The sequence below is a fragment of the Equus przewalskii genome, chromosome 1 (genome assembly GCF_037783145.1).
Source record: "Equus przewalskii isolate Varuska chromosome 1, EquPr2, whole genome shotgun sequence".
NCBI classification, from domain to species: domain Eukaryota; kingdom Metazoa; phylum Chordata; class Mammalia; order Perissodactyla; family Equidae; genus Equus; species Equus przewalskii.
In genome coordinates this window covers 171,046,651-171,067,484 of record NC_091831.1, presented here as the reverse complement: position 1 = coordinate 171,067,484, position 20,834 = coordinate 171,046,651, and the positions used below count along the sequence as shown (strand labels likewise).

At 39.7% G+C, this 20,834-nt stretch overlaps 1 protein-coding gene across 2 annotated transcripts in view; it reads left to right on the top strand.

Annotated features, from left to right (window-relative positions):
• LOC103546409 (uncharacterized) overlaps positions 1–4,020 on the top strand; it is a 42,988-nt gene extending 38,968 nt beyond the window's left edge. The window contains exon 8 of one of the 2 annotated variants that reach the window (XM_008512966.2): positions 3,271–4,020. In XM_008512966.2, the coding sequence (XP_008511188.1) occupies positions 3,271–3,282 (12 nt within the window). In that variant the 3' untranslated portion in view covers positions 3,283–4,020. Of the gene's footprint in view, positions 1–1,180; positions 1,495–3,270 lie in introns of those variants that run through there. The other variant, XM_008512965.2, reaches the window with a different exon arrangement.
• Positions 4,021–20,834: the final 16,814 nt, after the last annotated feature.

Below are 20,834 nucleotides of genomic sequence, written 5' to 3'. Positions count from 1 at the left end.
TCCAGTTTTTAAATTGCTTTAGGTGAGAGACTAATTCTGGTTCCTGTTACATCATCCTTGCTGGTAGCATAAATCATACCACAAATTTTTTATTTTCTTAGTTAAGCAATCCAGACTTAAGGTTTTTGAGTCATTTCACAAGATGACGGAAGGTAAAAAAGTGAGAAAGGAAAAAAAATCCTAAAACAAACAATTAAGAAATGAGAAAAACAATCATACTTTGCCAAAATGTAGTACTAGGTAATAATTAAGCAGCTTAATTAACACCTCAAGAGCTTTTAAAAAACATGTCAAAAATTCCTTTAATCATTTATTATATCTTGATTTTACAGCTTCAAGTATTAAACAGATTTTAAGACTAGCAGTTTTTTGTACTCTTCCACTGCAATTTTGCTCCTAAGTAAAATTTGAGAAATTTACTTAAAATTATGGAAGATATTAAGCATAAAACTTAATTTTCAAGTGACCAATTGTTACTCTAATGAATCCAAAAACAAGTAGGATCATTTTCTAGCAAGTCACAGAATGACAGAGTGGAGAAGGCAACTCAGAAGAAATTATTTTTAAAAGAAAACTTTCAAAGTGAATAATAAATATGTTTTCCCCTGTGAATATTAAAAAAAAAAAAAATCACCTCAGATGAGTTATCTCACATTTTCCAAACAGAAAAATAATCATCTTTAGGCCAAGAAAAGATGTGGAAAATTTCAAACACACAGTTTTCATAAAAGGTGGTACAACTGAAAAGGGGTTGTAATATAGCAACCTCTCCAGTGGGCTTCTTGGACCCTAATCACCTAAAAGCTGTGTTGTCAGCATTTCCGTCAAACGGATGAAATGAGCCCAAAAGGATACCTCTGGTAGAAAGGAAGGCACAATAGAAATGTTACTCTGTAGGGGTGCCAATGGGCTGAGGATGTGGTTATTACCCTCCGCTAATTGCGCAAGAATAAAGCATCTTCTGCTCCTTTTTGAGGCTTCCAATGATCCCCAGCTCTTGGCTTTCACATCATTGTGTAATTTCCTCCTGTTGTGTGTGGACTAGACCTAGTGACTTGTTTCTAATGAATAGAATACAGCTAAAGTGATAGAACGTCACATCTGAGATTAGAGTACAAAAGACTATGACTTCCATCTTCCTCTCTCTCTCTTGCTCTCTCACTTGCTCACTCTGATGAAGGAGACTGCCATGTTGTGAAGTGCCCAATGGATAAGTCTAGGTGGCAAAGAACAGAGGGGAGCCTCCAGTGAACAGCCAGGGAGGAACTGAGGCCCTCAGTGCAACACCCTGAGAGGAACTAAATCCTACCAACACCCTCCTGAGTGAGACAGGAGTGGACCCACCTTCAGTCAAGCATTAAGAAGACTGTAACAACAACCAACACGTTGATAGCAGCCTCGGGAGAGTCCCAGCATCAGAAGATCCAACTGAGTCATGCCCAGCCTCCTTACCCACAGACTCTGTGAGATAATAAATGTTTATTGCTTTAAGCCACTATGTGGTAACTTGTTATGCAGCAATCGATAGCAATACAGATTCCACTTGATAAATATTAACCTAGCTCTAACTCAAATTTCATTTAACTAAAGAAGAAATTAATATGCATCTGAGAAGATTTATTCTTTACCCAGTCAAGGTAGTTATTACCCAGAAATACTTGCCAAGTGATTGTGTCATGATCTCACATCTGAGTTTAGAAATTAATCCTCAACAGTTGTACTTTCCAGTCATACTTTTCCATTAAAAAACCATGAGGTTCTATTTTTACAAACCATAGATACCTAATTAGTTCTCCACTATTCTGAAAAACAGTATACTCGTAGCTCTGTAGTATGGTCAATTCTGGAAATAAGTATTCTGTAGTAGAAATTATCAGAGCTGTAGATTTGAATAGACCAATCTATTTATTTTTTTATTTTTATTTTTATTTATTTATATATATATTTTTAGGAAGATTAGCCCTGAGCTAACTGCCGCCAATCCTCCTCTTTCTGCTGAGGAAGACTGGCCCTGAGCCCATCCTCCTCTACTTTCTATGTGGGATGCCTACCATAGCATGGCTTGCCAAGCAGTGCCATGTCTGCACTGGGATCCAAATCGGCAAACCCAAGGCCGCTGAAGCAGAACGTGTGCACTTAACCGCTGCGCCACTGGGCCAGCCCCTAGACCAATCTATTTAATTAAACCCATCATTTCATGAAAGCCCAACTGGAGAACAATCAACTTGACAATTCTCATAAATAGTTAATTAAAGAAATTATTCTCAAGCTGGTGGGTACATAGATGTTTCTTTAGTTATCCTTAAAATCTATATCTATGTTTTATACACTCTTTGGTATGTACGATACATTTCATAATAAAAATGAAGTTAAAAAAATCGAACAAGTTTTCTGCCTTATTCTGATATTTAAGACTTTGGTTAAAAGTTCTTCTTCTTCTTCTTTTTTTTTTTTTTTGCTGAGGACCATTAGCCCTGAGCTAACATCTGTTGCCAATCTTCCCCTTTTATTTTTTTGCTTGAGGAATATTTGCCCCAAGCTAACATCTTCCTCTACTTTATATGTGGGTCGCTGCCACAGCATGGCCAATGAGTGGTGTAGGTCCACGCCTGGGATCCAAACTCACAAACCCAGGCCCCTGAAGCAGAGTGTGTAGAAATTAGCCACTAAGCTACAGGGCCAGCCCCTAAAAGTTCAAATTTTAAAGGGCACCTATGGTAGTCATCTGAAAAAAGAGAGCGCTTTCTAAGCGTCCATTAAGTTGAACATACTTTAATTAATTCTCCTAAAATTGTGTAAGTTAACTATTTACTGAAGATCAGTTACTCAGGTCCTCTAGAGTTAATTATCTTTTAGTTTTGAATGACAAAGGGTGAAAAAACAACAGTTAAAGAGAAGCCCACAAAAATAACAAAAAGGGAAATTGCTCCTGCAATTACTTCCTTTTTCATCATCTATAGGCTTAAACACTTGCCCACATGGACTGGTGCTCTGTCCTTTCTCAAATGTTCGGTCAGAACATGGAGGGCTCCCTTCGACACTGGTGTTATGAACACTGCTGTGCCTTTACTGCTCATTCTGAACTTTAACTATGACATCATTGATTGAACCAGTCATGCATGCTACCACTTAAAAGTTTGGAATTAGATTAAACTTGCCACTGTGTTTTAGAATGAGATGCCTTTAGAACTTTTGTTTATGGAGTTTTTTATAAATTCAATGCCGTTTTTGACTCTTTTAAAATTATGTCTCTATTTTTCATTCATTCAGCAAATACCTTGAGACCTTATACTCCATATCTATAACTGTTCAAGATAAGAATGCAGCAGTGAACAAGACAGACAAGCCTCTAGTCTTCGTGGAGTGTATTTTCTCCTTGGGGGAGCGGTGGGAGTACAGCATCCTAGACAAGTAAAACAAATTACCAATGGAGTTTTTGCTTGACATAATACTTTTCAATAACATATGACCTATTGTTATTCAAGGATTACTATATACACCATATAGTCACCTGTATATTACTATATAGCTCCTCATACATGTTTAGTGACACTTCATGCTATACTCATTAAAACAGGGAAATTAGTTATCACCTTTGAAGGGGAAAAGATTCTGGCAAGGAAGACCTATACTGTCCACCTGTAGCAGACTACTTAATACCGTGTGGAAGGCATTTAGCAAAAGAACACAGGAGATGAGAAGAACTGCCCAAAGCTTTTCTCCTCTTTGATCAACATATTGTGTCTCACATGACAAGGGCGTGACACCACCTTATACACAAACTTACCCTTCTCCATTCAAACTCCAAGCTGGCAGGGGAGAACAGACAGAGCACTGTGTCTCTTTCCTGGTGCGGCATGCCAGGGAGAAATACCTCTGTTATATAATTTTCTGCATCTTCAAAACAAATCAAGCCTCCAAATAAGAGATGTTGTCACCCCTAGAAAAGTTATACCCATCAGAAGAGGAGATCCTCATATGTTGCTCATAGGAGTTCATTAAAGCCTTAAAATGTCCAAATACCTTGACTAAGCGATTCAATTTCTAGGAACTTAAGAAAAGTAATCTGATATTTATAAAATGATTTATGTTTGATGGTTCACTACAGTGTTGTTTATCATGGTTAAAAATTAGAAACAAACTAAATGTCTAATAGTGGGAATTAAGTACAGAGCGTCCTTACTCTGGAATTGACAATCAGGTAGAGAAGAACATACCAGGATGTGAGTAAATATTCACAATATATTGTTAGGTTAAAAAATGATGTTACAGAGTGTTACATAGAATAAGATCCTAATTATATGTGTATGTGTGTGTGTTTGTGTGTGTATAAATGTATACATAAATGAAAATGTTAAAAGGTATGTGCCAAAAGATTAACAATGATTATCTCAGGGGTGGATTTTTTTTTCTTTCTTTCCGCTTTTCCGTGTTTTTCAAACTTTCAAGAACGCAAAGCCAGTATTCCTTTTGTCATCAAAGAAAAGTACAGTAATTTTTTAAAAATTAAGTTCTACTTTACTAAAACCCCATCATTCTCATGTGGAACTACTCTCTCCTGCCATCACTTTCTGAGTGTCTATTTATTGTCTGTACCTCTGTACTTCAACTGTCAGTGTCTGATATTCATCACAGTTTCACAGTTACAGGATTACGAGCTTCCAACTTGTCTCAGTGCTTCTCTCTCTTTAACAAGTGTTTGCTAAATTAATTTACATGCATTTATCCTTCTGCTAGCCTCTGTGACAGAGTTGCAAGGTGGAACTGTAGGTAATAAGGACTTGGGGGGATATAAATTAAGATTGCACCAAATATTAATACCAAAGCCACAGGCATGATACATTTCTTTGCAAAACAATATTCTGAAGATGCAATGCTGCAGGCCAGGAAGAAAGAGAAAATGTTGCAGAAAGGAGTGGGGCCATCAGGAAGCCTACTGAACATGAAAGTGTTGGGCCATACTCTGGAAGAAATCTACCTGAGATGAGTGCCAAAGAAGCCTTTCCTGCCCTATTTACCGTCTACCCCAGAGAAACTCTTAAAAGACTGGGAAGTCTCTCTTTCTTTTATTTTTTTGCTCCTTCCTTCCTTTCTTTCTTTTTTTTTTTTTTTTTTAGCTTTCTTTTAGTTACTCATTTGTTGGCAACTGTACAGAGAGAAAAGTTTTTTCTTTCCCCCTGGCCCAAAGGTTTGAGTCTCAAGCATGTGAAGGAGTGAGTGCCTGCTCTCTAGGAGAGCGCAGCTCCAGGAAACCAAGACAAAGAACAATAGCACGGGCACCCGAGGTGGTGAGAGAGCTGGGGTCCCTACACCTGGGAAATCAATATTAAATGCCCCTCTACAGAAGGAACTACTAAAAAGATAAGACACTCTGCCAGCTGAGAGGAGAACAGGAGTAGCGAGAGTTACATGCACACAGAACACAGGGCTGTGTACCATCCACAGCCCCAGCAGAGACAGCTGGGGCACAGCCAACAGTGGCAGACAACTTTCATCGAAAAGTAGACACTACAACTTTGGGTGTCCAATGCACCAGCAGTGATAAGAGCAGCTACTTCCATTAAGGGAACATAAAACTGAAAGCTGCAAATTACAGTTTTTCTATTCCGTGCTTTGCTTTCCAGCAAGTCACGTGTTTATCAGACTTCTCTTTATTTAAAAATTGAGTGATACTTCTTTCCCACTTACAGGTGCCTCCCCAAATACAGTCAACACAAGGCTGTGCTTTGGCTACTCTTGTTTTTTAAGAACAATCCTAAATCAGCATTTTTAATTGACCACATAGGACGAGATCAAGAAAGACTAATGTGTTCCAGCTGCCTTGTTCCCCTTTATGACCAAGCAGGAAGTTTCAGAGCAAACCTCCGCCCCTCAGGAAGTTTACGTCAAACCGAGTATTGACATCCTGTTTAATATAGTCTTAAATTTTTTCCTCAATTCTAGATACTCACTATTTGAATTAAAATGTTTGAGTAATCTGTCCTGAAATTACGTTTGAGTCTCAAAAGACTATGTTTATCTGTTCTGAGTGACAAATGGAATATCTCTATGACTAATAATGATAAAAGTAACAAGTGTTTTTAGTATTAAGTGCCTATAATTGTAACTCTATTTAGACCCCGAATCCCTATGCCTTATTCATTTCATCTCTCAGACGGTCCTTATTAACCAATTCTGATTCATTAGTCATGCGGCTAATACACTGCATACAAACAAGCAAGTAAAACCCTCGATGGAACATCCAGGTGCTTCCCTCAGGACGTAACATGTAACACTGAAGGAAGGTGACGGTCTGGTGGTTCTGGATCTTCTGGAAACTGGCTGTGTGACTTTGGCTGAGTTCTTTAACCTCTCCACCTTCAGTTTTCTCACCTGAAAATGAGAGGGGTGGCTTAAATTATCTTTAGTACATCCTGTGTGATTGTACAATGGGGAAGTGGAAATCTTTATCTTAGTTACTATAAAGTCATACTCCTTAATTTAAAGAAACATATTCTACCTGTAAGCCTCAGGATAAATATGATTGCACCATCCTAGATGTATTGGTTAGGATTCTTTATGGTTGCAAGTAATAGAAATCCAAAAGGATCTTATTTAGATAAGAAAGTGAATTTATTATAAAGGTACAGAAGTGTCTCACAGAACTCAAGGACAGAAATTCAGCTGCCCATAAAGAGCCAGGAAGACGAACGTCTGAAGGACTCTCTCTCTCCTGTATCTTTCTCTCTTTGTACATCTGCTTCATCCCACCTTCTCTCTGAAGACCAGGTTCTTCTGCTTCCCCGGACCACGTGATGGAAAATAGGACACCGTGGAAGCTCTTGAATTGACAAGGTATAGTCCAGATACATGAAGAGAGATGGCTCTCTCTCAGTCCAAATGCCACCCTCCAGGAAAGGGCTCTAATTGGCCCACATTAGGACAGATGCCCACCCTGGACTAATCAATGTCATCTAGGTTTGGGACCACTCACCTTGAACATAACAGCTTTCACCACAATCCTGAGGAGGGGGAGGAGAAAAACTTGTAGAAAGGGGAGACAAGTAGAAAATCTAATAGATGATCTCACACTAAATTACTGCTTTACACAATAGCATTTTTTTAAATTTTGAAATAATTATAGATTTACAAGAAGTTGAAAAATTAGTACACAAAGTTCCACCCAGTTTCCCCCAGTGGTAGCATCTTACAGAACTGTAGTACAATATCAAAACCAGAAAACTGACATTGCTCTAATCCACAGACTTCACTCCGACTTCACCACTTCCTCATGCACTTATTTGTATGTGTGTATAAAAATCTATGCAGCTTTATCACATCTTTACAGATTTGTGTCATCATCACCGTAAACAAGATGCAGAACTATTCTATCACCACAAAGGTCCTGTGCACAAATGCACAGTTCCATGAATTTTCATGAAGTAAATGTACCCTTGTAACCCAGTTCAAGAAACAAAATCACCACCATCTCAGAAGACCTCCTTATACCCCTTTTCAGTCATTACTCTCCCTTAAGAGTGAATTATATATCTACACTCCTTCGTATCTGGCTTCTTTTGCTCAATATTATGTTTGTAGCATTCATCTATGTTGGTTTATATAATTATTGTTCACTCATTCTCCCATGAGCTTAAAATTTTTTTACAATTTTGTTGAGGTTATTGTATGTTATACATGCACATTTTTATGCACATTTTTAGAGTTACAATTTGATTAGTTTTGACATACGTATACACCTGTAGAAATACCACAACCAAGATAACAACCATATCTTTTTCCTCAAAATATTCCATGAATTTTTAAAGTTAAAAATGGAATTTGAAGAAGGTGACTATCTTAGGGCTACACTGGCTTTCAGATCTTTTGTGGAAGGTTGGGGTAGGTAATATTTACTTTTCTTTATCGTTAGGAGGACTTTAATGAGAAAAGTTTACATTACACATGTTCTATCGAAAAACAAATCTAGCTTTACAAGACCACAAATGTAAGTAGTTTTTCTAAACTGCCTCCTAAAGTGGTTCTGTGAACTAATGTTATCTGTGACCGCCAGAGACAAATGAGAAATCCTGACACGAAAGCAAAAACAAAATCTACACACGCAAACACACCCACATGCATGCACACGTGCAAAAGGACTAACTGGACCAAATTTCTAGATTAACTAAAAGACATAAATTCCAAACTATAAATACAATAATGGTATTGAGAAGGCGACAGACCAAAGAATATTTACTAATTTTATACACATAGAAAATTTACATAGCACTATTCTTTCTTAAATGTGCACAATATTTATGTAGCTGTTCCCGTTGCGCCTCTAGTCACCTTCCAAATTCTTTGTAGACTTTACAGGAAGCTTCTAAGTAAATAAATAATGAAATTGAAAACAATGAAATTTACTTTGTACTTACCTGATGATCCTGGGTACCGCTTCCACATATGCCACCTACCCCATTCCTCTCACATGCTGAACCTGCTCTTTGCGTTTATTGTTACCAGTCTCTGAGGAGCTGAACCTCCTTTACAACCCAAGGGAATTTCCACAACCCAAGAGAATTGGGCCAAGAGAATTTCCAGCCCAGGCCATCTCCCGCTACAACATTGCAGTGACTCATAGTTGAAGAATTGTAAGGAAGAAGAGAGGGTTCAAAAGACTATAAAGTTAGGGGGCTGCCCAGTGGCACAGCGGTTAAGTGCACACATTCCACTTCAGTGGCCTGGGGTTCACCAGTTCAGATCCCGGGTGTGGACATAGCACCACGTGGCAAGCCATGCTGTGGTAGGTGTCCCACATAGAAAGTAGAGGAAGATGGCCACAGATGTTAGCTCAGGGCCAGACTTCCTCAGCAAAAAGAGGAGGATTGGCAGCAGTTAGCTCCGGGCTAATCTTCCTCAAAAAAAAAAAAAAAAAAAGACTATAAAGTCAGAACAACATGATTTTCAACAGGGGGAAGGAAGATATATTCCGCATACTGTATTCTGGTGAACTTGACATTACTATCAGGAAAAAGTCAAGAATAGCTCTTCACAGGAGATTTGAGAGCATTTAAGGAGACGACGTTTATCACTTAGGGCCAACCTGAGTTTATCAAAAACAAGGTAAGCCACACTAACTTTATCTCTTTTTCAGATGATATTGGTAGATTGGCAGTCAAGGAGACTGCTACAAGAAGAATGTAAAACATTGAACTCCTTGTGGACAAAATGAAAGAAAAACTGTGGATCAGATTATAATGCAGTTAGATCTTGCTTAATTGACTTTGGCCCAAGAAAGCAGAAAACTGTTCTCTTGGAGGAATCCTTCAGTTATGCTGCAGGGGTCTGCCATGGCCTGTATTGCACTTCACATTTTTATTAATGATTTGAATGGAAACTCACATACAATTAAATTTGTAGACCACATGTAGTTAAGGATTACCAATCTGCTCATTGACACTAAACCAAATTGTAAAAGCTAGCATTTCAGTTAAAGATCAACTGTACAAGTTTAGTTCATGTAAACATGTCCTTCAGCAGTATCTGGAAAGATAAGGATTTTAGTAGACTACAATCTTGGGCTTCATTAGTTAAAATTCAGTGCTTAGAACCAGAGGAACATTGGTCCTATCTATTCTTGCTTGATCAGAGTATATCACATTTTCAGAGAAACATTAATAAACTGAAAGAATCCACAGGAGGCCAACCAGGATAATGGGAATTTGGAACTATGTCCCACGAAACTGCTGAAGAACCAGTTCTGTCTGGGGAAGATGGGGTCGATATATCTTCAAACATCTGAAGGAGAGTTATGTGGCAGATATTAAACTTATTATCTGTGACTTCAGAGGACAAACCCAGGACCAATCTATAGAAACTACATGTAGACCAAGCTTAGCTCAATCTAAGAACTTTCTAACCGTTAAGATTATAGGTTGCTTTGGTGGATGTAGTAGACAGACTAACCGCCCCTCAAAGATGTCCATGTTTTAAACTCTGGAACCCTTGAACATCTTGCTGTAAATGGCATCAAGGACTTTGTAGACGTGATTAATTTAAGGATCTTAATTTAGGGTGAGTACCTGATGAGCCTCGTGTAATCATTATGGTCTTTAAAAGATGGAAGAGGCAGGGAGAAGAATCAGAGAAGGAGATGTGATAACAGAAACAAAGGGAGATATGAAGATGCTATGTTGCTGGATTTGAGGATGGAGGAAGGAGTCGTGAGCCAAGGAATGTAGGCAGCCTCCAGATACTGGAAAAGGCAAGGAAATATATTCTACACTAGAGCCTCTGGAGGGAATTCAGCCCTGCCAACACCTTGATTTTGGCTCAGTGAAACTCAGTCTGGACTTTTGACCTCCAGAACTGTAAGATTATATTTTTGTGTTGTTTAAACAACTAAATTTGTGGTAATTTGTTACAGGAGGTAATGAATTTCCATCATCACAGGGGCAGGGGCAGAGTTAGGCCTCTGTCTTCGCAGTGTTTTGGTTGGCTTTGGGCCAGAGCCACTCAGAATGTTGCGGCAGAAATCCTGTCCTGAAAGACACACGGTGATCTGAGGAGATCGGAAGGTCCCCTCAGGCCCGTCGCCACCCTCCAGGGCAGGGGCCCAGGCCTGCGGACTCGCCGGCGGGAGCTGGAAGTGCGCATCCCCGCAAGGAGCCCCTGGGTGCATCCGGCTGGACCGCTGGCCTCAGCGGAGCAGGGGTGGCTGCAGGGAGGGCGGCCAGGACGCCAGTGCCCCAACTCACGAGGAGCGCCCGGCTCCGGGGAGGGCAGGCGGATGGAGGGGCAGCAGCCGCCGGGGCGGGCGCGAGGACCGCGCGCCCAGGGCGACCCGGACGCCCCGGAGGAGCGCCGCCTACCTGGGTGAGCAGTGAGGGTGCTCCGGTTAACGTTGGGCAGAAAACCAAATGATCTGCTGTAAACTACCAAGAAATGCCTTTGTTCCATAGGAGCATTAGAGGACCCTTCTAGACTCAGTTCCTCATAATAAAAGGCCTTAACGGTGTAACCCAGGACAGGGATCTTGACGCCAGTTTCCCCTAAACCCTTTGGTCGAGCACTGCTCTCATCTCTAGAGCTGCCTCCTTCTCCTAACGATTTCTTTCTTTCTTTCTTTTTTTTTTTTTTTTTCAAATTCAGCCCCTAGTCCAGTTCTCTTTTCCACAAACCTGATGTTTTTCTTTATGGGTCCCTAAAACGGTGTGGTGTAGAGCATACTCAGCCTATGAAATAACGATCAACAAAAAATGTCTTATTGAATTAAATTTACTTCTTAAATTGCCCACAGTGTAGTCTCTAATTAACAATATAATAATATATGTAATATTTTTTAAGGAAAATATAGGACATAGCTATTACAATCCTAAGTTTATAAATAAGAAAAATAAGTACAACCCAAAGGCTTGGGAATATCCACATGCAAAAGAATGAACTTGGGCCTTTAACTTATACCTTGTACACAAGTTAACTCAAAATGGATCAAAAGTCTAACTGTAAGAACTAAAACTATAAAAGTCTTAGAAGAAAACAGGGGGAAATCTTTATGACATTGAGTTTGGCGAGGTTGTCTTAGATGTGACACCAAAAGCACAAGCAGCAAAAGAAAAAGACAGATTGGACTTTATCAAAATTAAAACCTTTTGTACATCAAAAGATACTATCAAGAGAGTGAAAAGAAAATCCACAGAATGAGAGAAAATATTTGCAAATCATGTATCTGATAAGGGATTAATATCCAGAATATATAAAGAATTCCTACAACTCAATAAAACCCAATTAAATAACAGGCAAAGGACTTGAATAGACATTTCTCCAAAGAAGATATACAATGGCCAATAAGCACATGAAAAGAGGTTCAATGTCACTAGTCATTATGGAAACGCAAATCAAACCACAATGAGATGCTATTTCACACCCATTAGAAAGGTTTTTATGAAAAAAAATGGAAATAAGTGTTGGTGAGGATGTGGAGAAATTTGAAACCTCATGCATTGTTGGTGGAAATGTAAAATGGTGCATACTAGGAAACAATATGGCTGTTCCTCAAAAAATGAAACAGAATTACCATATGATCCAGCAATTCTACTTCTGGGTATATACCTAAAAGAATTGAAAACAGGAACTCAAACAGACACTTGTACACCAGTTTCCATAGCAGCATTATTCACAATAGGCAAAAGGTGGAAACAACCCGAATGTCCATCAACAGATGAATAGATAAACAAAATGTGGTGTATACATACAATGGAATATTATTCAGCCTTAAAAATGAATGAAATTCTGATACATGGTACAACATGGATGAAGCTTGAAAGCATCACACTAAGCGCAATAAGCCAGACACAAAAGGACAAATATTGTATGATCCCACTTACATGAGGTACCTAGAATAGGCAAATTCATAGAGACAGAAAGTAGAATAGAGGTTACCATGTGCTGGGGGGAGGGAGGAATGGGGAGTTGTTTAATGGGTACTGAGTTTTTGTTTGGGATGATGAAAAAGTTCTGGAAATGGAAAGTGGTCATGGTTGTACAACATTGTGAATGTACTGAATGCCACTGAATTGTATACTTAAAAAATGGTAAATTTTATATTATGTGTATTTTACCACAATAAAATTTTTTTTAAACCATAGGAAACATGAGTCTTTAGCTTTATTACTGAAAGCCCTTGTGACCTCCATGTTTTTGCTACAGGGTGAACCAATAAGCCACGACAGCATGGGAACACCAGATACAAATGGGAATTTAGTTAAGGAATTGTGTGTGTGTGTAGACAATGGATGTTTTGTCTACAGTAGACATGATTCTTCTAACTGATTTGACAAATGTGTCACAGCCTCTTTGCTTCCTCTCTTCAATATACTGTGCCTTGGTTGTTACAGAAGGAGGTGGAAAAGAAATTGCTAGTGATACTGCAAATAACTTCCTTCACCTTTTTTTTTCTGCTTTATTTCCCAAACCCCCCCGGTACATAGTTGTCTATCTTAGTTGCAGGTCCTTCTAGTTGTGGGATGTGGGACACCGCCTCAATGTGACCTGACGAGCGGTGCCATGTCCGTGCCCAGGATCTGAACCCTGGGCCGCTGCAGCGGAGCGCGCAAACTTAACCACTCGGCCACGGAGCCAGCCCCTCCTTCACCTTCTAACCTGGAGATCAGTTAAGGGAAGAAAAGTGGCTGACGGAGTCCCTGCTAGCCATGCTTCTCAGCCACATGACCACTAAGCCACTTAATTGCTCCCCAGGGTCAGGAGTGCCCCAGCCCCAGATTGTTTTATGGATATTCTACCCACTTCCCCACCCCCCATGGGGTTTGGTTTAAATGTTTTAAGTTCAGCAAACTGGATTATTTGTTCCTGGTGAGCATTGGCATATACTGAGGTTTATTGTAGAATGTTGATCCTGAACAATAATTCTACACAAAACTTTCATCATGCTTAGCAAAAGGAAATTTGCTTCTTCCCTAAAATAAAAGGTTTGCATCCTCTAATCTCTGACCACAGTGTCCAGTCTTTTCATCTCTCTCACTGTTCCTCACCTTTAGCTAGTGTTAATTTCCTTCCTTCTTCGTAGTCCGTAACTTCAGCCTCCCTGTTGAGAATATACCTAACTTCCTTAAATTCAACTACTTCAATACACATAATTTTACTTCCCCCAGTCATTGTCTTTCCTCCTATTTAATAGTTATCTATGTTCTAGAATTCATCCTACCCTCATTTGCTCCCTTAATTCTTCTTTCATTTATCATCCTCCTCCTCCTCAATGTATTCAGCTACTTCTCAACTGGATCTTTCCTTTAGCATTCTAATCTGCTCAAGCTTCTTCCATCATAAGAAACAAAACCAAAACCAAAAATAATCTTTGACCTTTTATCTCTCTCAACTATTGTCTTTGTTCTCTTCTCACCTAACCTTCTTGAAAGAGTTGCATGTACCACTAGCTAAACTTCCTCACTTTCCACTCATTCTTTGGTCAACTACAACTGTCTTTGACCACAACCTTTCTAAAACTACTCTTGCCAAGGACACCAAAGACATCCTAGTCTCAAAAATCCAATGAACACTTTTTAAAAGATATAATTAACATGCCAGAAAAATCACCATTTTGCAGCGTACAATTAAGTGACTTTTAGTATAGACACAAGGTTGAGCAATCATTACCCCTATCTAATTCCAGAATATTTTCATCATCCCAAAAGAAAAACTCCATAGCCGTTAGTAGTCGCTTTCCGTTTCCTCTTCCCCACTACTCCTGGCAACCACTCATCTACTGTCTCTCTCTACGGATTTGCCTATTCTGAACGTTTAGTATGAATGGAATCATACAGTAGATGACATTTTGTGACTGGCTTTTTTTATTTAGCATAATATTTTCAAGGTTCGTCCATGTTAGAGCACGTATCAGTACTTCTTTCCTTTTTACTGCTGGATAAATCTGTAGTATGGATATATCGTAGAATAGATATATCATTTTGTTTATCCATTCATCAGTTAAAGGACATTTGTGTTGATTTCACTTTTTGCCTATTATGAATAATGTTTCTATGGACATTCGTGTACAAATTTTTGTGCGATCATAAGTTTTCAATTCTCTTGAGTATATACATATGAGTGAAATTACTGAGTCATATGATAACTGTTGAACTATTTGAGGAACTGCCAAGCTGTTTTCTAAAGCAGCTGCACCATTTTATGTTCCCACCAGCAATGTATGAGGGCTCCAATTTCTCCAACTCCTGTTATCTGACATTTTGATTCTAGCCTTCCTGGTGGGTATGAAGTGGTATCTCCTTGTGGTTTTGATTTGTGTTTCCCCAATGACTAGTGATGTTGAGCATCTTTTCATGTGCTTATTGGACATTTGTATGTCTTCTGTGAAGAATATCTATACAAATCCATTGCCCTGTTTTGTGTGTGTGAAGAAGATTGGCCGTGAGCTAACATCTGTTGCTAATCCCCCGCTTTTTTTGCTTGAGGAAGACTGTCACTGAGCTAACATCTGTGCCAATCTTCCTCTATTTTTTATGTGGGATGCCGCCACAGCATGGCTTGATGAGCAGTGCTGGGTCCACACCTGGGATTCCAGACCTGCAAACCCCTGGCCACAGAAGCGGAGCACACAAACTTAACGACTATGCCACCAGGCCAGCCCTTTTGTCTTGTTTTAAATTGCCTATCTTTTTATTATTGAGCTTTAAAAGGTCTTAATATATTCTGGGTACTAGACCATTATCAGATACATGATTTGCAAATATTTTCTCCTATTCTATGGGTTTTTCGTTTTTTTGATAGTGTTCTTTTTTTTTTTTAAGATTGGCACCTGAGCTAACATCTGCTGCCAATCTTCTTTTTTTTTTCCTTCTTCTTCTTCTCCCCAACCCCGCACCCAAGTACACAGTTGTATATTCTAGTTGTGAGCGCCTCTGGTTGTGCTATGTGGGACGCCACCTCACCATGGCCTGATGAGCAGTGCCATGTCTGCCCCCAGGATCTGAACCGGGGAAACCCTGGGCCGCTGAAGCAGAGCATGCAAACTTAACCACTCGGCCATGGGGCTAGCCCCTGATAGTGTGCTTTGACATACAAAAGCTTTTAATTTTAATGAAGTCTGATTTATCTATTTTTTTCTTTAGCTGCTCTTTTTAGATGTCATACCTTAGAAACCGTTGCCTAATCCAAGATCATGAGGAATTTACGCCTATTGTTCGCTTTAAGACATATAGTTTTAGCTCTTACATTTAGGTCTTTGATCCACCTTCAGTAAATTTTTATATCTGGTGTCTAAATTCACTTTTTCACATGTGGATATTTTGTTGTCTCAACACCATTTGTTGAAAAAACTATTCTTTCCCCATTGAATTGTCTTCGCACCCTTGTTGAAAATCAATTGACCATAGATGTATGTGTCCAATGGGCACTTTCCGTACCTGACCTCTCATCAGTATTTGACTCTGTTGATCACTCCCTCCTTTTTCTGTGATTCTGCTCAGTTACCAGGCATCATGGGAATTTGCCTACTTTAGAGATAATTCAAAGTATATCCATAGACAAGTAGTTGGGTATCAGTATGCCTTAGCTGAATAAGCACCCTGGCTTAGGAATCATGAGAAGTGTTTGTGTCTCATTTTCTGTGAACGGTTTGGTCAATGTACTTTGCCCATCTTTTTTAGGGGTTGTGGGTCTTTTTCTTTTTTATTCTTTCACAGGAACTCTTTAATATTAGAAAAATTAATTCTTTGTCTATACTATGTGTGACAAATGTTTTTCCCTAGCTTGTTCTTACTCTTTTGACTTTCCATATGAAAGTTTTTGCCATGCAAATTTTTTTTTTGGTTAATTTATCAGTTTTTTATGACTTTTTGGCTTTGTATCATCTTAAGAAAGGGCTTCCTTATTCCGAGATTAGCAAAACAAAAAAATACTTCCATGGTTTTGTCTTTTTACATTTAAATCCTGGATCCATGTGGAATTTACTCGAGAATAAGGTGTGAAATATGGATCTTACTTTTTTTTCTGGATGGCTATTTTTTTCTTTTATTTCAATTTGATTAATTGAATAATCCTCTCCCAATTTTAAATAGCCACTTTTATCATGTTTCAAATTCTCTTGTTTTAAAATGTATTTCTCTACTTACTATTAAATTTAATTAATTTGTCTATGCATAAGCCATTACCACATTGTAAAAGTATTATTGCTTTATAAATATTTTAATATCTTCTTTTTTTTCAGAATTATCTTAGCTTAGGTGATAAACTTTCAATGGTTCCTGTTAAGGAATAAATTTCATCTTATTTATTTTAGCCTGTGAAAATATTTTTGAATCTTAATTCTGAGATAAACTGCTATCTCTCTTTTTATATAACCGTCATATTTAATAACCGTGCCTATAAATCTTAACCCAATATAAAATTCGACCCAAAGGGGCTAGAAATAGAGTCCTGTAGCATTGTCCTAGAGCCTTATTAGTCCAAGCAGGGTCTGTGGACCAACCCCACCAATGTTACTTGGGAGTTTGTTATAAATTCTGAATCTCAGGTCCCAACCCAGATCTACTAATTCAAAATCTAAAGTTTAACAAGATTCCCCCAAGTGATTTGTGTGCACATTAAAAGTTTGAGAGCAGTGTACAATAGAGGTTTCCCTCTAGGATAGTAATCCACAACCTTCGCTGCATGTTAAATTCACCTGGGGAGCTTTTAAAAAATACTGAAGACTGGGCTGCACCTCTAGAGATTGATTTAGTTGGTTTAGGCTTGGAACCCTTGGCATCAGTATTTTTAAAAAACCCTAATTGCAGCCAGAATTGAGAAACAGTGCTCTAGAATTACAGCTTGTCATTGTTAGGGTTCTAGTTACTTAAAAACGAGAAGGATGTCTTTATTATATGATTGGGTATCATTAAAAAACAACCGTGAGAGGCCCACCTGGTGGCATAGTGCTTAAGTTTTTGTGCTCTGCTTGGGTGGCCCAGAGTTCACGGCCTGGATACCGGGTGCAGACCTACACACCGCTCATCAAGCCACGCTGTGGTGGTGTCCCACATACAAAATAGGGGAAGATTGGCACAGATGTTAGCTCAGGGACAATCTTCCTCACCCCCCCACACCCCCAAAAAAACAAACCAACAACAACTGTGATCCAAAAGCACACTGTTATCTATGCAACTTGCATGCCCTGAACTTCTTAGCTGTTGCACCTGCCTGACTTGGCTTTTTTCCTCACCATTTCTTTAGTTTTCTTTTTTCTTTTTTTTTTTTAAGATTTTATTTTTCCTTTTTCTCCCCAAAGCCCCCCAGTACATTGTTGTGTATTTTTAGTTGTGGGTCCTTCTAGTTGTGGTATGTGGGACGCCATCCCAGCATGGCTTGATGAGTTGTGCCATTTCCACGCCCAGGATCCAAACCAGTGAAACCCTGGGCCGCCAAAGTGGAGCTGCGAACTTAACCACTCAGCCTCGGGGCCGGCCCCTTTAGTTTTCTTGATAAACGACTCTTGCTCCCTGATGACTTAACTACCTTGTCTTCATCTTTCTCTTCTGACATCCAGTAAAGGTTTCTGACTTGTCTACTAACTCTAATAAGGAGCCACAGATTGGTTCTTGCCTGTGTTTCTGTCCTACTGTCTTAAATATTCCTGTTCATGAACCTGACGTCATTTAGTCTCTGCCTACTAGTTCTAGCTTTGGTTTGAGAGACTTTAATTCCTTGTACAGTTTAAATTCCATACTCGTATAATAGCTGTCACAGCGGTGAGCTCATCTTACTGTTCAGCCATGGTGATGAGAGAAGGCAGGCTATAGAATTCCCTTGATAGTGCCGGCCCATGGCTGAGTGGTTGAGTTCCCGCACTCTGCTTTGGTGGTCCAGGGTTTCACCATTTGGGATCCTGGGCAGAGACCTAGCACTGCTCATCAAGCCGTGCTGAGGCAGCATCCCACATAGCACAACTAGAAGAACCTGCAACTAGAATATACAGCTGTGTACCAGGGGGGCTTTGGGGAGAAGAAGAAAGAAAGAAAAGATTGGCAACAGATGTTAGCTCAGGTGCCAATCTTAAAAAAAAGAAGAATTCCCTTGATATACTAACCCAGTAAAAGAGGAAAAGCGGATTTTTTTTTTTTTTTTGAGGAAGATTAGCCCTGAGCTAACATCTGCCACCAATCCTCCTGTTTTTTGCTGAGGAAGACTGTCCCTGAGCTAACGTCCGTGCCCATCTTCCTCTACTTTATATGTGAGATGCCTACCACAGCATGGCTTGCCAAGTGGTGCCATGTCCGTTTGGCACCCAGAATCTGAACCGGTGAACCCCGGGCTGCCGAAGTGGAACATGCAAACTTAACTGCTGTGCCACTGGGCCGGCCCCAGAAAGCGGATATTTTTTAACAAACTGGAAAAGGGGATTCATTGTCAATGACATTGTGAGAGAATACATGTTGGCTTCTAACGATCACTGTGTACTTCCATAAATGCTCATAAGACAGTGTCCAATAAATGCTGCAGGCTACCACAAGAAGCTTTCCACTGTGTAATTATTGAAATATATACAAATGAAAATTTGGAAAGTTATCAGTCTACAGTATTCCAGAAACATCCCCTCCCCTTTATAATATTATTTCTCAGAGAGTACTAACACTCACTCTGAAATCAGTGGGCAAATTCTTTTCAGCATCTAAAGGTATAATTCTAGAGAGTCTTGGAGTCTTGAACTCAGAGTGAGTGGATAATCCTTATTTCTTCACAGACTGTGGGCTTCTGGTCTGCCTTTCGGTTTATTTATGTAACACACACAAATGGAGTACCATCATGTGCTGAACCTGGACAAAGTTGAGTAATCAAGGAGTTGATTCTCCTTTTGGAGGTGGTGATATATATGTCCCCAACCCATACACACCCTTGTGTGAATGGAGTAGATTGCATGGGGTAGATGAAGTGTGTGAAAGTAGCCGGTCTTAAAGTTCTGAATTTCTAATGCCGACATTATGGATTTGCAGATTTTAAAGCTTGTCCCGGGGGTGTGGATAATGTTAAGAGTTTTATCTTGGAGAGGCTGGAGATCGGTTTCCAAGTAGTATTTTGATTTTTCCCGCCTTGAAAATTTTTCTTTTTTTTTTTTGCTTAGAAGATGGAAGCAATATAGTAATCAAGCAGCCCAACTCTCTTTTTCTCATCTCCTGAAATCACAGCATTTCCCTCAAGCAGTAAGCCTATTTCTTTTTGGAAGTATTTTCTCCCACAAACTCCTGAAGAGAGTCTGCAGGTGAAAGATAAAGTAAGAAATTTGTATCAAGATAGAGATTTAAAATTTTTGGTATTTGGGGCATATAATCAGAGTGCTAAAGGCAAATTTGGCTCAAATATTTACCAACAAGTCACTCATAACGTATTTTATGATCTGCCTCAAAATCTGTCTTTTCCAACTTCAGAGCAGCAGTGGGGAAGAGGGTTAACAATGATGGCTACACAGCTAAGGTTTTCTCCATGCCAGGCGCCCAGTCTACTGGATCCTCACGACAGCCCTCTGAGGTGGGCACTCTTATTAACTCCCTTTACGGATCAGGAAGCCGGCACAGGGGCAGGAAACAGACACGTACATTGTTCAGAATGTGCAGCTACTAAGTGGCAGAGAGAGGATTCAAGCCCAAGCCGGCTTGACTTCAGGGCGTAGTGAGGAACCGCCATGCATACTGCTCTCTTCTCTGCCGTTATCCTCTGCCCCCCTGTTCCGTAAAGCTTGTCTTGCTGCCCTCCTTCAAGTTGTCAGCGGAATATTGAAGACTTAAAGTTGAAATGATGCTTGGAAGCTGCTGACTAAGCAATTTCATCGCTTCTTAATTCCATCTCTATCGTGTATCTGCGGTGGTGTGTGTTTGTTTTTGATAAAACACTGTGCTTTCCGTCAGGGACATATGAAAACAAAAAAAAGGAGAGAGGATGGTCCTTTTCTAGCCCCTCAGCCCTACTCTTTGAGGAGAGGTTCATGGACTTGATCGTGCCCACAAGGCCTATTGGAATATGTGCTTTCTGTTCTGTCTTTGGCATCCCTGCACATATCTGAAGCAGACAGAAATACAGAATATACCCTCCCCAAGACACTTTATATTACATTTTCATATTTTTTTGCGGGGGGTGTAAGATTGGCCCTAAGCTAACATCTGTTGCCCATCTTCCTCTTTTTGCTTGAGGAATATTGTTGCTGAGCTAATCTGTGCCAATCTTCCTCTATTTTCTGTGGGATGCCACCACAGCACAACTTGACAAGTGGTGCCAGGTCCGCACCTGGGATCCGAACCTGTGAACCCTGGGCTGCTGAAGCAGAAACTTAACCACTAAGCCACTGGGTCGGCCCC